Source organism: Dendropsophus ebraccatus, chromosome 2 (genome assembly GCF_027789765.1).
Source record: "Dendropsophus ebraccatus isolate aDenEbr1 chromosome 2, aDenEbr1.pat, whole genome shotgun sequence".
Classification (NCBI taxonomy): domain Eukaryota; kingdom Metazoa; phylum Chordata; class Amphibia; order Anura; family Hylidae; genus Dendropsophus; species Dendropsophus ebraccatus.
Genome location: NC_091455.1, coordinates 127,303,100 through 127,320,235, shown reverse-complemented (window position 1 = coordinate 127,320,235; position 17,136 = coordinate 127,303,100). Strand labels below are relative to the sequence as shown.

The window sequence follows — 17,136 nt, the reverse complement described above, 5'->3', positions numbered from 1 at the left end:
TAATGTGCCATATGGGCATAGGGCAAGCCACCAAAGGACAGAGCGCCATTTAGAGGCTGGAATGGAGGATGGAGGCCATGTCGCAATTACAAAGCTCCTGTGCGGCCAGGACACTAGAAACCCCCCACAAGTGACCCCATTATGGAAACTACACCCCATAAGGAATCTAACAAGGGGTGCAGTGAGGAAATGGACCCCACTGGTGACGGGCACTTATGTAGAACATGTGGTGTGAAAATAAAAAATAACATTTTTTTCATTTTCATGTCCAAATGTGTCCGTCACCAGGGGGCCATATCCTCGCTGCCCCCCTTGTTAGATTCCTTATGGGGTGTAGTTTCCAGAATGGGGTCACTTGGGGGGGGGGATTCTACTGTCCTGGCCGCACAGAGGCTTTGTAATTGCATTATGGCATCCTCTAATGGGAATGGCGGCCATACCTATTTAGCTGGGGAAAAGGGACAATTCTAATTTATTTGGGGGTATTAGGCCAATTATTAGTTTATAAGGTTGAAAATGACAGGTGTCCATCAAATTCAACCTGTGTTGATCCAGAGGAAGGCAAAAAACCCTTGTGAGGCAGACGACAGTAGCCTCATCATAGGGAAAAAAATCCTTCCCGACTCCATAATGGCAATCAGAATAATCCCCGAATAAACGTGACCCCTGAAATAGGAATAAGGGACAGAATTTAGAAAATGTAGATCTCCAATGACGTGTGGTGCGCCTTGAAGCGATCCTGTATGCAGATCAGGTGATCAGGACAGGTGTCACACTGGAAAATGGTGTCCTTCCTGATCCCCCTGTTACGCCACACTCTGCACTTCTTCTGGGGTCTCCTGTTTTCCAGTGTGGGGGACGTCACCTGGAAAATGTTGTCCTGGTACGATACGGGGTCCTTCATATCCAGAAGCGCTGGGTCCGCTCCATGGCTGCTAAATATTAGGGCTCTATTACTGCTTCTGATATTTTCGGATCGTGCCGCAAGCTATAGTAGCTCGGGCAGTGAGGGACCGGAAGAGGGGGGTGCTGGTGTTAGAGTTATCCCCGTGCATAGAATGGAGTCTATGACACTGGTGGAGACGCACGCCTGCATCAGTCCGCCGGCGGGTGCCAGCTGCGGAATGCACAAAGGGTTATCCTTCGCCATTCTGCAGTGTGCACGTACCCTAAATCCGTAAGTGTACCCTGAGGTACTCTCATAGAGTTTGTAGCATTTCACACTATACCGTGATCTCTTATTGGGACGGTACTGGCGGAAAAGACGTGTCTGGGGGGCAGCGTACGCTACACTACCCCCAGACATGTCACTGGATGATAAGGATGAGGATGAATGCAGGAAAGAAGGATCCCCCCATTCATCCTCACTGGCTGTTTCGGTGTCGGAGGCAATAACAGCGTATGCGTCTGATGCCAAAAACACGCCAGGGAAAAAAAAATTTGGAAAAAAAAAAAACAACTTTTACTACATTCTGAACATCCCTATAGCTGCTGATAAGTGTATTCCATTTATTAGCTGCTAGAGGGCAGCAGAGCGCAAAATCCGGAAAAAGACGACGCTGGAGCCGAAAAAAGCCAAACGGGACCCCATGGAAGAAGCCGAAGACCCGACAAGAAGACGAGGACTCCGCAAACCCGGAAGACGCCGATCAGGACCCCGGGACAGGTGAGTATACCTTCTCTGGACCCCTCAGCTACCTAGCTGAGGGGTCCAGAGCAGGTATTTATTACATTTGGGGACTTTGATCGCCATGCCACCGGCCCGATCGCAGTGAACGGCCGTCCGCTACCGGCCGGCCGTTCACGGCGATCGGGCCGGTGGCACAGTGACCACCATTACTTTTTACCGCCATTTTTTCCGGGTCATCGGGTCACCGACTTATCTGATCTGCTTATCTGAATTGATCAGCCAATAGCGGCGGTCGTCAGCACGGGGGATGTTAACTACCCCCCGTGCCGAGAAGCTAGGATGGCCTGCTATGATTTATAGCAGGCCATCTTCCCCGATCGCTGTGTGCGAACACGCAGCAATCGGGGAAACATCGGGCGTAAATTTACGCCCTGATGCGCCAAGTACCAGGGCGCAAGGGCGTAAGTTTACGCCCGATGTCGTTAAGGGGTTAACTGCAAACCACACCAGAACTGGAAACAAGAGTGGTGCAAAAGTGGCCATGGTGGTCAGGGAAACCGCAGACGTACATTTATGCCCTTTTGCGTTAAAGCCCAGGCAACGGGGCCGTAATTGTACGCCCGATGTCGTTAAGGGGTTAATACTTATAGCCTATCATTTATTTGAAATGCATGTGAAAGAAAAATAACCTGTTTCATTTAAAGCGACATTGTACCCACAATCTGACCCCCCCAAACCGCTTGTACCTTCGGATAGCTGCTTTTAATCCAAGATCTGTCCTGGTGTCCATTCAACAGGTAATGCAGTTATTGTCCTAAAAAAAAACGTGCCCAACAGGAGTATCTGTGCCCTTACCTTGCACCACCCCTCCGTCCCTCCTCACCACCCTCTTCATCATTAGGAATGCCACTGGAACATTTTCTCCTGTCTGAACATTGCACATAACGTGCAATAAGGTGCCATAACGATCCAGCCCTAATGATAAGGAGGGCGGGGAGAAGGGACAGAGAGGGTTTACCAGCCTAATGCATACACAATCTAAGCCCCGGCCGCTGGGCACAGGGCTGCCAGTTTGAAAGTTGTTTTTAGGACCGCAGGACAGATCTTGGATTAAAAGCAGCTATCCGAAGTGGTTTGGGGGGGGGGGGGGGTCAGATTGTGGGTACAGAGTCGCTTTGAGCTAATCTTATTTTCCTTTGTTGCCATGCCCAATGGTATACTATAAAATATACTGTATTATAAATGGTACCAAAGGGATAATGTTTCTCCTTAAGGAGAGTGTCATAAAGATGCATGGAGACTTACAGACCACCCACCCTCTACTGAGAATTCGGGGAAGACACCTTTTGAAGGTAGCTTATTGTCTAACCCTAGTAAGAAGTCTTGACTGGAAATGCAAGCCAAGTTAGACAACTGTCTGGAGGGAGAGCTTTACCTATCAGTTTCGGGGTTATGCCTATAAGTCTCTATATGTCATTATGATGCTCTCCTCAAGAAGAAACATTGCCCCTTTGGTCCCACAAAAAAGGCCTCTCTGCAGCCAGCAAGCACCCTGCTTTTTACCGACAAGGAGCACTAACCCCTAGCTGTCTACAGATTACTTCCCTTCTGGAGATTTCTCTGGCTTGGCTTACATTTCCAAACATGTCCTAATATTTCTTATCGAAATTACACACTGTCTTGAAGGGAATACTACCTCTAAAAGCTGCCATCAGAGAGCTGCTTTGTATACCCTTCTTCACTGGATTACAAAAACACCTTTTTATTTGTTCAGGGAGAATATGGACCGAATGGACAACCAGGAGAGCGTGGTCTCACTGGAACATCTGGGTTTCCTGTGAGTTTTACTATTCTACTTCTTTTATCCTAATAACCTAATATTGGTAATAAAATACAAATAGTACTCAGTATTCTGCTAATAGTCAAAATTAAAAGAAGTTGTGATATACAATGAAACATGTTGAAGGGGCACAAATACATATTTTAATTAGCGATCCCTTATGCCTGAATATTAGTAGAAGACTGCAGATGTTACCGGTAATGCACTGAGAGGGAGATCCCTCCATAGACATTGATGTACTTTGGAGGCATTTGGGGATTGTGATTTTAAATTACACTGCCATTATTTTATTTTATTTCACTGGACTATTAATAAAAGTTATATTTTAAACTGGGTGTGGTTACAGATAAAGAGGTCTTCATACCCCAGGCCAAGTGCCTGTGGGTATTTGGTATTTATGTTGCAATTTAGTGGGTATCCCTAACCCACCCAAGAGTAATTGTTGTGGGGCCGATAGAAACGCTGCATACATTGATTAAAAATTATGTGTAATTATTATATATTGTTCTTTTAGGGTTCACCAGGAGAACGTGGAAATCCAGGAATAACGGTAATAAGGATTTCTTGTAATATTGATATAATTTGAATGTTCAAGCTAAAGTCACCAAAGTACTCTAGTGGTTCAATAGCTAATTATATTAACCAAAGTCCTAAAACATACACAGGTATCTGGATTGCTGTAGAAAATGCACTCTAAAAACTGATTGTACAGTACTATCACTTAGGGTATTACTTAATTATGAGTTAGGGTACAAACACACACAACATATCCACAGCCAGAAATCACAGCGAAACCCGTTGTGGACACTTGCTCATTTACTTCAATGGGCTGACATCCCGCTGCAAGTATGTAAAACTAGCACCATTAACCCCTGCGGCCCGGGAATATACTGTACTGGGTCCCTGCTCCTGCTTGCTTTGGGGCCTCCCGGCATCTCCCGGCAGTCAGCCAATCAGTGCGTTGTTGTGGGTTAATGGCTATGAGTTTGACATCCTTGCAGCGGGATGACAATTCGCAGCGAGAAATCCGCTGCGGATACGTTGTGTGTGTTTTTACCCTTAGGCTAGGTTCACACACAGTATATTTCAGTCAGTATTTTGGTCCTCATATTGCAACCAAAACCAGGAGTGGATTAGAAAAAAACACAGAAAGGCTCTGTTCACACAATGTTGAAATTGAATGGATGGCAATCATTTAACGGCAAATATTTGCTGTTAGTTAAAAACAACGGCTGTTGTTTACCATTATATGTCGGCCATCCACTCAATTTCAACATTGTGTGAACAGAGCCTTTCTGTGTTTTCGATCCACTCCTGGTTTTGGTTGCAAAATACTGACCAAATACTGACTGAAATATACTGTGTGTGAACCCAGCCTTAGGGTGTGTTCAAATGTATAGAATCGGCAGCAGATCTGCAGCAGATTTGATGCTGTGTTCAGTTATTTAGATTAAATCTCCTGCGGATCTGCTGGGGATCCGCACCATCGAATCCGCTGTGATACGGTGTGTGTTAAGCTACCCTTAGGGTAGCTTCACACGGGCGGGCTCGCAGCGAGATTCTCGCTGCGAGCCCGGCAGGTCCTGTCAGTTTCCATAAACTACATACTTGCTGCGGACCGCAGCGAGTATGTAATTGTACCGCGCTTAACCCCTTCTACTCCCGCCGGCTCCCCCGCTGTAAGCAGCATACATTACCTGTCCTTGCTGCACGGGTCCGGCGTCCTGCTCTCCCGCCCGGCCAATCAGTGGCTGCGGCTGGGCAACACACTAATTGGCCGGACGGGAGAGCAGGACGCCGGACCCGAGCAGCAAGGACAGGTAATGTATGCTGCTTACAGCGGGGGAGCCGGCGGGAGTAGAAGGGGTTAAGCGCGGTACAATTACATACTCGCTGCGGTCCGCAGCAAGTATGTAGTTTATGGAAACTGACAGGACCTGCCGGGCTCGCAGCGAGAATCTCGCTGCGAGCCCGCCCGTGTGAAGCTACCCTTAAGGGGTTTTGCTGGCTTGAGAGTATAACAATTATTATATTAGTAATATAATAATTGTATTAGTAATATATTGTGATATTGTTATGTAATATATCTGATTGTTAATATGGTGTGGTATATATATAATAAAATGATTACTAAATATATTATTGGTATAAACAAATTGTACTGTGTAGGGAATTATAACCACATCAACTAAGTTACTCTAAATTGCTAAAATAGCCATACATAGAAAAGAAAATGCATAATATAATTATTAGCATCTAACAGTTGTATTTATCTATTTAAGGACTGTGAAATCATGAGCTATGTTGAGGAAATCTGTGGATGTTGTGGTATGTAAATGACATATTTCATAGCTTCTAATTATAATTCATTTCTACATATTAGGAACAGTTTATTTGCAGTTTGTTTAGTATAAAGAAAAGATGCAAACTACATTATCTTGTAAATCAAGATGATATTGTATGAAAACCTTGGACCCAGGTTTATGTTTTCTTTACAGAACGGTAACCCAGTAACAACAGATCACGCTTAAACATGTTTTCATACTTTTATCTTTTCACAGATTGCTACAAATCCTGCCAGCCAACTGACGTGGTGTTTGTTATAGACAGTTCTGAAAGTGTTGGCAAAACAAATTTCAGCCTTGCCAAAAATTTTGTGATTAGCATTGCCAACAGAATTGATAAAATGGGCAAAAATGGATCAGACCCTACAGGTAAACTAAGATTCTACTACCCCACAGCCATTTTATAATGCATTAATTTGTATTATTTATATTTTCTGCTATCTTCAGGTTAACTCGACTTCCTTTTAAAAATGTTTAGTTTATTTTTTACTCTACAGCTGTTAAAATGTTTAATCAAAACTATTGTTTGATGCCAAACGAGTAATATTATACATGTTGTTTTAAAGCGGCACTATCAGCAGGTTCAGCCCAATAAAGCTGCTGATATGCCGCAGAAGGGGGCGGTCTGGGCGGGCCTAACTAGTGCTTCGGGCTTAGGGTGCGGCCCCAAATGCTCCTAAGCCCCTCATAAGCATAGGGGCAATTAGCGAATATCCTACAAATGTGGGGGAGAAGAGAGGATTTATTACCAGCTATTCCTCACGGCAGTATACCATCTGGCTGAGCTATATCTTGACCAACCACCACAGCAGTGGCATTACACAGTACCATCTGGGAAGTGACCAGTCGAGCCTCACAGGAGTGCACCACACATACATATCTAAATTTTACCTAAAAACGGTCGCCAGATCTAACACCCTGCAACTTCTTTCCATGGGGCTACATCAACAACTAAGTGCTCCCCCCATATCTGAGGATATGCTGTCACGTGTCTAGACAGAACTGCTCTCTGTGGAAATCACTTTGAACATTTGTAGTGTACAAAGTATACATAAAATAAGAATAAAAATAGTAATAATATCACATGTTTTTTAGGATCTCGCCTTGGAGTGGTGCAATACAGCCATCAAGGAGCAATACAAGCAATCAGAATGGATGATCCCAGTATTACCTCTAAGGCCTCTTTTATTTCTAAGGTAAAATCCATGGAATGGTTGGCTGGTGGAACATGGACTCCTTCAGCTCTGAAGTACACTTATGAGCAGCTTATACGTCCAAACCAAAGAGCTGTGAGCAAAGTTGTTGCATTTGTAATCACAGATGGACGTTATGATCCTAAGGACATAGACAAGCTGGAGTCCCTATGTAAAGGAGTTGAAGTATATGCCATTGGAATAGGGGATTTATTTACTAGCAGTTCAGAAAAAAAAGAATTGGAGAAAATAGCCTGCAATGTCAATACTAGGGTAAAACATCTAAGGATATATGCTGAACTGGCATCTGAGGAGTTCCTGCAAGAAATGGAGGCTGTACTTTGTCCAGGTATGACAACTTGGCATGACGAATTTTTGGCTGAATTGTTTTACCAGATACAAGCATTCACAGATCTACTGCATTAAAAAAATATTTTTAATTAATGTTTTACAGAACCAGAAATATTTTGCCCAGATCAGATCTGCAAACAATGTAAGTAATTCATGTTTTTTCATGCAAGTTATTAACATACACATAACGGGGTTAATCATAGAAAAATATCTGCAGAAAATACATAGAGGAAAGCTTTTAGGAATAAATATAAAGCACAAGGTTCTTACATATGTCCAAACTGTAGAACTGTAAATACTCCTAAATATGAAGGGAAGTTCAAAGGACAAATGAAGAGAGTTCTTGGCAGGGCAGATAAAGGAGTAGAAGGGGAGAGGCTAGGGATAGCACCTAACAACCTAGTGACCTATAGAGACCCATGGCAGATGATGTGAGAGGGATAATAGTAGAGGGAAGTTTAGTGTGCTGGATTTTTGCCACCTGACCCATTTGTTGTAAGAGGTATAAGCCGGCGCCAGAGCTTCCTGAATGCAGCCTATTTCTCCCTTCCCCACTAGGAATACATAAATGTTTGGCTGTGCTTAACCTTCATATGCATGTGGAAGTGGGGAGAGATATCTGTTGGCTAAACAAATGTTCAGCTGACAGTTATTAAAGGGGCTGTCCAGCAAAAATCTTTTTCTTTCAAATCAACTGGTGTTAGAAAGTTATATAGATTTGTAATTTACGTCTATTAAAAAAATCTTAAGTCTTCCAGTACTACTTAGCTGCTTTATGTCCTGCAGGAAATATTGTTTTATTTTCAGTCTGACACACTGCTCTCTGCTGACATCTCTGGTCGAGACTGGAACTGTCCAGAGCAGGAGAGGTTTTCTATGGGGATTCATAGAAAACTGAGACAGAGTTCCTGTCTCGGCCAGAGATGTCAGCAGAGAGCAGTGTCAGACTGAAAATAAAACATATCCAGCATGACATTTAGTAGCTAATAAGTATGGGAAGACTTAAGATTTTTTTAATAGAAGTAAATTACAAGTCTATATAACTTTGTGACACTAGTTGGATTTGGAAAAAAATTTTTTATCTGGATAACTCCTTTAAACATGTGTACAAACAAGTTCTACACACTCTCTTAGGGCTTTTAGCATCCCTTTAATGCCCTGACCAATTACAAAATGCCAAAGAAATACCATATTTGCCCATATCACTGTAATTGTCAAAGAAGTGTTTGCCAAATATGTGAGTGCCAAACTATGCCAACTTTTATCTGTTTATTCAATGTGGACCTGAAAACTTTCTTCAAACTCAGCCATCATTTACAAAACCTGATTCACACAGTCCAAGCTTCCCCTCACTGCCTAAAAGGCAAGAGACAACACTATGAGAGCATTGGATATTATACAAGATACCCCCATTGGATTTATTCCCATCTTGCTTCTGTCTACTAATAAACCACTTTTGACAGTGAACCAACAGTTGTATGCCCGAGCCCTGAAACATCATTGGGTGACTCCATAGACTGTACATTCCTCACAGTCATGTGACTAGTCACAGGACTGTGATATCACTGCAGTTATTAGGTGGGGCTTCTACATGTAGGAATTTAGAGGAGAATTCAGGAGAAGGGAGAGGACTGTGCAGCTATCAGTAATACTCAGCAGTTGGGCACAGTGCTGAATCAGAACATTAGGGAACCAGCCAGTCAGGGTGGTCTGAAAGTGTTGAGCCGCATTGTCTGCAGAATATAAGATGCAAGGATTTTTTAGTAAGTCTTATAAAGCAAAAAAAAAAATGGTATTCAATATTTTCTTAAACTTTCTTTTCCTGTGGTCTGGATATGTTCCTAGTTTTCTACTTGTCTGTAAAATCCAATTACATATAACATTTTGAGAGAATTACTATTCTGTTTTCATGCTTTATTATATAAAACAAAAACAAAACTTCTGTAAAGTAAAATGTAGAAACACTTCCAATAGTGCAATACTTATCAGTTTTCAAACTTGAACAAACCTTAGTCTTTGTACAGAAAGTTCACATTTCCTGTCTGGTAAAACAGTATTCAGAGGCATATGTGGTGAAAACAAACTCAAATCTGACAGCAAGGTCAGGAATAAAAAGTATTAAATGAGTATAAGGACAGGTGAGGCTAACCTAACTCACAGCTTTACTTTAAAGTTTGCTTTTGAAAAGATATCAGGATAACTACTGGGAACTAAATGAAACAGCAATCCATTTAAACACAGCGTATGCTGTCAGGTAAATGACTTTTATTCACTTCATTTTTCAAAAATCAACTATTTGCTAATTTTTCTACAATAAAATATAAAGTTGATTACTGCCCCCTCTGGGTCTAGTCAAGAATAGCAGGCAACTAGCTAGCAGTGTGTCCTACATTGTGGTACTTAATATGCATATATATATACACACACATAAAAGGAGAAATAATATTGTGTGTTGTCTATTGTTGCAGGATGAGTAATAGACTGGTATATTAAAAGTAACAGGTGAACAATTAGTCTAATTAGTCCACAACATTTTGTGCAAAATAAAAAGAAAAGTCCTAAAAACATAATGCTGCCAGCAGCCTTCACACTGGCAGGCTGAGTAGGCAATTACTCTTTGCTCTGTCAATCAGAGTGCCTTACGTAACTATGAACACACATTAGGTAGGACAGTTACAGTTAAAGGGAATAGCCACTTTTATGACCTATATAGCCATAATAACCACTTACAGCTCCTGGGTGTATTAGACTCAGTCCCCACTGTCCATAATACAAAGCTCCACCTCTCCCGATCCACCCTCCTGTTATCGTGGAGGAGCGTGTGCAACATAACTCAGCCTTCTCCATAGCATTTGAAATACTTTTAGTATTTCAGAGTATTTAGTATTTAGAGTTAAGGCCGTATTACATGGTCTGATCACCACTGTAATCGAACCTCCATCTGCTAGATCGTTGCTTGTTTATTGAGCCTATCAAAAGGCTCAACAATTGTGCAGCAAGGGCGGCACGGACATCTTTACTGATTTCCGTGCAGCCTGTGCTTGAATTGTAAAATAAAGTTTATACATACAGTACCTCTCTGAGAACTTCCTGGCTTCTGCCCGGCCCCCACAGCCACCGAGGGAAATTCACAGCCAGTCTCTGAAGTGAGAGGGCACTCAGTCAATCAATGGCTGCGGCGCTGTACCTGTTGGCCAGTGATTGGCTGGGCAGCCTGTCACTTCAGAGGCTGGCTCTGCAGTTCTTGTGGGCAGAAGCAAGGAAGATACTGGGGAGAGAGAAGAAGCATGGGGGAGCGTAGACAGGTGTCTACTGTATATACTTTGTTATTTTCTTTACACACTCATCAGCCATTGGGTGCGCATCACTATTATACATACTGTAACAATGCATGGTCAGCAGGCATGATTATAGGTGAGGAACAAAAAGACACCATCAGCCGATGATTATTGTCTTTATTACACAAAGTGATAAGATTATCACTCTGTGTAATAGGGCCCTAATATTACTATCATATGCCCCAGCATAGGACACTTTACATTATGCACAGCGGCCATCAAGACTAATAGTCCTAGTAGCTACATTAGCTAAGACTTTACATTATTATGGCCATATACATCATAGAAGTTGCCCACCCCAGTCTAGGTCTAAGTGCAACACTCAGGGGCCAAATACACTTGACTCGAACCCAAACCCACTTCGCTCATCTCTAATCTGATTCCTTTTTTTTATTATTATTCAGGAACCTTTTTTAGCAGGAGATATCAAGATGAGGCCAAGTACTTAGTAATAAGTATTAAAGATCTTGTTCATAGGATTCAGACGTTAATATTTTGTTGCATTTTCTAAAGATTGTTAAACATTGTTTTTGTTAAATTAAAATGAGATTTTAACAGAACATTTTTCTGCATTGCAGCAGTGATACTTGGACCTTTGGTAGGTCGACCTGTGGACATTGTCTTCTTTGTGGATGGTTCAGAACGAATGGGCAAGGAAAATTTTGTGCAGGTGCTGAGATTTATTAAGGACATAGCAGAAGAACTTAAGCTTGCTGTAAGTGATAATGATTCACATGGAGCTAGAATTGCAGTCATCCAATATGGAGGTGAAAATGAACAAAACGTGCTTTTGGATTTCAGTTTTAACCTAACTAGCATTCAGACATTACCTTCCAAAGCTGTATACTATGAATCGTCCTCTCATATTGGCATGGGCATTCTTTATACAATCAAAAACATAGTCCAAAGTCGATCCGGAAGGCATAAAGGTGCAAGAAAGAATGCAGAAGTCTCCTTTGTGTTTATAACTGATGGGAATAACAGCAAGAAGAACTTTGTCCAGGCCGTAAACTCTCTTAAAGAAAATGGAATTGTTACAAGTGCAATTGCTGTTGGAAAGGATGTAAATATGGAGAGACTGACTCAATTGACTCTAAAAGACAATGCATCATTGTTTAGGCTTCAGACATTTGAGCAGCTATTCACCACAACATTTCTAAGGAACATTGTGCAATGGCTGGGGTAAGCAGGCTGTTGTAGTAGATGAGGTGATTTTAAAGGTGTTATCCAGAGTTAGAAAAACATTGACCACTTTCTTCCAGAGACAGCACCACTCTTGTCTCCAGTTTGGGTGCAGATTTTGCAGCTCAGTTCCTTTGAAGTAAAGTAAAGCTTAATTTCAAACCACACCTGAACTGGAGACAAGATTTGCGTTCTCTGGAAGAAAGTGGCCATGTTTTTCTAACACTGGATAACTCCTTTGAGGGTGTGTTCACACATACAGGATCCCCAGCAGTTATTTAGATCAAATCTGCTGTGGATCCACAGCATAACATCCACTGCGATACGGTGTGTGTGAAGTTACCCTTAGTCTAGATTCATTGGGTCTACTATGATAAAGAAAAGAATGAACCAGCATGTACCTGAATGCGATTGGTCAAGAAGGGGGTGCAGATTCCTGGCATTTTATTTAGAAGTTTCCAGCTGTAATAATCTCCTTTTGTGCAAGGAATTATTTTCTGTATATGAGTTGTTATGCACATATATAAGGTGATCATGGGCCACTGTTTATTCACGTTTTGCTTACATTTCATATAAAGCAAATTAAAATAAAGCTTTGTGTCTCTTAATGTACAGTGTCTTGGGAAAGTATTTGCCCCCCTTGAACTTTTCAACCTTTTGCCACATTTCAGGCTTTATAAAGTATAAAGATATAACATGTTAATTTTTTTGTGAAGAATAAAGAAGTGTGACACAATTGTGAAGTGGAACTAAATTTACTTGGTCTTTTTAACTTTAACAAATAAAAAAACTGGAGAGTGAAGCGTGCAAAATGTTCGACCCCCTTGTATTAATACTTTATAGTACAACCTTTTGCTGCGATTACAGCTTCAAGTCGCTTGGGGTATGTCTCTATCAGTTTTGCACATCGAGAGATTGAAATTCTTGCCCATTCTTTCTTGCAAAACAGCTAAAGTTGGATGGGGAGTGTTTGTGAACAGCAGTTTTCAGCTCTTTCGACGGATCCTCGATTGGATTCAGGTCTGGACTGTGACTTGGCCATTCTAACACCTGGATACGTTTATTTGTGAACCATTCCATTGTAGATTTTGCTTTATGTTCATTGTCTTGTTGGAAGATAAATCTCAGTCCCAGTCTCAGGTCTTTTGCCGACTTCAACAGGTTTTCTTCCAGAATGGTCCTGTATTTGGCTCTATTCATCTTCCCATCAATTTCAACCATCTTCCGTGTCCCTGCTGAAGAAAAGTAGGCCCAAACCATGATACTGCTACCACCATGTCTGACAGTGGGGATGGTGTGTTCAGGGGGATGAGCTGTGTTGCTTTTACCCCAAACATGTTGTTTTGTATTATGGCCAAAAAGTTGGATTTTGGATTCACCTTCTTCCACGTTTGGCGTGTCTCCCAGGTGGCTTATAGCAAACTTTAAATGATGCAAAAGAGGGGTCCGTGGAGCCTCAGTTACGAGTCTCAAAACACAGGAATAGCCAGATATCTCTCCAGGGGAGGGAAGCCTATTGCCAAGGGGGTGACTCCCAGTGGGGAGAGCACCAAACCACCCTTTAAGTCCCACTCGGTTGCGAGTATTGGAACATAAATAGGGAAATACCAGAGTGGCCCCTTTAATGTCAAAGTCTAACTCTGTGGCGAGTATTGCAACATGACAAGGGTTTACCAAGGCAGGCTTCCATCCACACACAATCGTTTCGGGGTAGTTGCCCCTCGTCAGTGTGGAGTAGGATTCTGGCTAACAGGGGCAATGAAAAATAGACCAACAAAACAAAGCTCAGGGAGACCAGCGACAAAAAAAAATCAAATGGAGTACTCAATGAAGAGTCTCCACTGATGCATTGCCCCCTATAAATTTAAATATGCAAAATAAGGGTCTGTGGAGCCTCAGTTATGAGTCTCAAAACACGACCCTTCTTTTGCATATTTAAATTAATAGGGGGCAATGGACTTATGGATATCTTTCAGAAATGGCTTTTTTCTTGCCACTCTTCCTTAATGATGGTTGTCTTATGGACAGACTCTCCCACCTCAGCTGTAGATCTCTGCAGTTCATCCAGAGTGATTGGGGGCCTCTTGGCTGCATCTCTGATCAGTCGTCTTGTTCCACATAAAAGTTTAGAGGGATGGCCAGGTCTTGGTTGATTTGCAGTGGTCTGATACTCCTTCCATTTCAATGTGATTGCTTGTACAGTGCTCCTTGAGATGTTTAAAGCTTGGGAAATCTTTTTGTATCCAAATTCGGCTTTATACTCCTCCACAACAGCATCTCGGACCTGCCTGGTGTGTTCTTTGGTATTCATGATGCTCTTTGCGCTTTAAACAGAACCCTGAGACTATCACAGAGCAGATGCATTTATACAGAGACTTGATTACACACAGGTAGATTCTATTTATCATCATCAGACATTTAAGGTGCGTTTACACAAAACAGAATAATATTGCACACCCCACTTTATTTGTTAAAAAGGTTTAAAAGATCCGATAAATTTCGTTCCACTTGTTGATTCTTTACAATAAAAAAATAAATAAAAATAAAAATTTATATATATACCTTAATGTTTGAAGCCTGAAATGTGGCAAAAGGTTGAAAAGTTCAAGGGGGCAAATACTTTCCCAAGGCACTGTTATCTGTGACAGTAAGAACACTCCTAACCATAAAACTGATGGTTTAACCCTTTACATGTGTGATCTGATCTTCATGAACTCCTATGACCTGGGAATACTGTCCTACCACGGCCTTTTACTTCCTGTTCTAATTATAGTGCTTGAAAAGCACTATATTGTAATCCGCATTCTTCTTCTTCTTCCGTTTCTTCTTCTTCCAGCCATTTTTCTGAGCGTAATACAGCCCGAACCGCTTTGCGCACAGACTCCTTTCAAACTGTGTTTCGAAGCCCTCGGCGGTGTGAGGTGTGCTATTTTTCGTTTCGATTGGATTTTTCGTTTAAGAAATTTACGTTTAAAGACTCCTAATTTCCCATAGAAAATAATGGCCACACTCCGCTAACAGCCAATCACAGCACATATGCAAATAGCTGAAATATAGCAGCCAATAGGAACTCTAAGGTCTTGTCAGGCAATGTATCACAACATCCACAGTCACATGTCCACTATTGGCCAATAGAAGATGTAATATATGGAAGGTCCTTAACGATTTTGGCTCACTGACGTGAGTAAGATTGTCATGGTAACAGAGCAATAATCTTTACCATTATAAGTAGCAGAGTTCAGTCAGTAAAATAGCAGAGCTGAGGCAGGCGTGTAGCAGGGACGGTACCCAAGCCGCTCTTAAAGGGACGGTACCCAAGTCGCTCTAAATGGGTCCCCTTAAGAGCGAAATATGTCCCTTTAAGAGCGAAGGGACCCAGGACGCTCTTAAAGCGACCCAGGTCACTCCTAAAGGGACTGGAGCCAAGTTGCTCTTAAAGGGACAGCACCCAGGATTAAAGTTTCTCTTAAAAGGAAGTCACTGGTGAAGGGGCGCTCTTTTCAAGCACTATGTATTTCCCTGGAAATACAAATCTAGTTATCATCTTTATTTCATGGCACAATATACAGGATACAAACCATATTCATTGCTCTAGAAAATGTAGAGGCTCCTGTTTTAGTTGATGTGGCATGCATGAGTTATCTGCCATCTCAATCCCCTTTTCACCTCTGATATGGTTTCCTAATGCTGCCTCCATTGTTCCAGATGCCCCAAGCTTTTCAGCAAAAGCAAGGCAGAGTCTTGCATTTTTGCACTTGCTCTAAGTTCAGCAAGTGATAAATCTCGTGCATTGGTGGTGACGTCATTAGTTACACAGAAAAATGGACACTTTTCACTATTGCTGGCTGATTGGCTGTTAAAGCGGTGAGGTGCCACTGGCCGGTTCTGACTTCCGCACATCACAAGGTAACACTGATTCCTTATTCTATGGAGTTATTGGATATTTCTCTGTGTGCTTCATCCTGGATACATTGAACACTATTACCTCGACAAAAAACAGCTGATTGAGTCATCCAGACAGTAGTAGTCCAAGTAATAGACACCTGTTTTTCCACTCTCTTGTGTTATTCCCTTTATGGTTACAGAGGGAGGCAAATTGTTGGCATAGTATGATCTATATACCTTGTGGTAGGTAATCAATATACTTTTATATCATTTACATAACATGATCAGTAAATTTTCTAGTGGTAGCATGTCATTAACCACATACCCTCTTATAGGCAACATCAGATGTCACCGTTCCTATGAGCATCGGTCAATATACACTTATGCCAGACATATACTTGACCCCAGTATTGGGTATCTAACATTAGTTACACTCCTCATTAAAAGCTTATAAGATTGACTTAATCCTTCTATGGTATGCGGGGTCCCAAAGTGATATGAGCTGCAACTTGGCTAAACTCTTTTTTGATTGTGCTAGTGCTTTACTTACTGCCTAGGTTATTCAAATATATAACCAAGCTGCCTTCCACGGAATTAGAAAACAGAGTGACACTGAGGCCTAGCACGCCTTTACGACTGTTCCACTGAATTTGGAAGTTATTGTAAGTTACAAGTCGTGGCCCCAGTAAACATACATATGGATTTTCTTATCTCCATATGCTCCGACTGCAGCTACAGCAGCTACACACCTTTTCTCCAGGCCCCCCCCCCCCCCCAAAAAAAAAAAAAAGTGCCGTAATCCACCCAACACTGTTCGAACAGCCTCCATCCCTGCCAGTCACAACTTTTTTGCATTCCAACTTGCTTTAAATTTATTTGCAGTGGGTAGAATACCACTTAAAAACGAAATACACTACCCCAATTCCTCTATGAACACAGAACTCACCCTTACAAAAGTTAAAAACGCATCAAATTAACATTACAAAATATTTGTCAATTCACAGATACACCCAGTAAAAATTACACCCGAGTACTGACATTTATGAAGCCATATGCTCCTCACCCTACTTAAAAGGGAAAGTTCCAGCATTCTAGTTTATTCCATAAAGTGATTTATTTATTGTTGCATGATACATGCTTAACTTATAGATAATACAGTTACGGCAAAGCTATATCAACACATAACCGAATGGACAATCTTTTGCTGTGTGTCTGGCCCAAGATCAGCATGTCGGACCACCTATACAGAAGTGACTACTAGGGCCACTGGGATACATATAAATGCTGTTATATATGTTCATTAGATAACAGGCACAGATCAGGGTTTTCTGTTTCTGGACTTACCTTTCTTGGCAGCTTGTTTCTGCCCTGC

The 17,136-nt window shown here is 41.8% G+C and overlaps 1 protein-coding gene across 5 annotated transcripts in view; it reads left to right on the top strand.

Moving 5' to 3' along the window:
- The window catches only part of LOC138783500 (collagen alpha-2(VI) chain-like), a 108,773-nt gene extending 96,869 nt beyond the window's left edge, over positions 1–11,904 (top strand). For 3 of the 5 annotated variants that reach the window (XM_069958275.1, XM_069958273.1, XM_069958274.1), the window contains exons 23-29: positions 3,405–3,467; positions 3,985–4,020; positions 5,753–5,798; positions 6,032–6,184; positions 6,911–7,357; positions 7,463–7,501; positions 11,276–11,904. In XM_069958275.1, the coding sequence (XP_069814376.1) occupies positions 3,405–3,467; positions 3,985–4,020; positions 5,753–5,798; positions 6,032–6,184; positions 6,911–7,357; positions 7,463–7,501; positions 11,276–11,883 (1,392 nt within the window). In that variant the 3' untranslated portion in view covers positions 11,884–11,904. Of the gene's footprint in view, positions 1–3,404; positions 3,468–3,984; positions 4,021–5,752; positions 5,799–6,031; positions 6,185–6,910; positions 7,358–7,462; positions 7,502–11,101; positions 11,184–11,275 lie in introns of those variants that run through there. The other 2 variants (XM_069958276.1, XM_069958277.1) reach the window with 2 other exon arrangements.
- Positions 11,905–17,136: the final 5,232 nt, after the last annotated feature.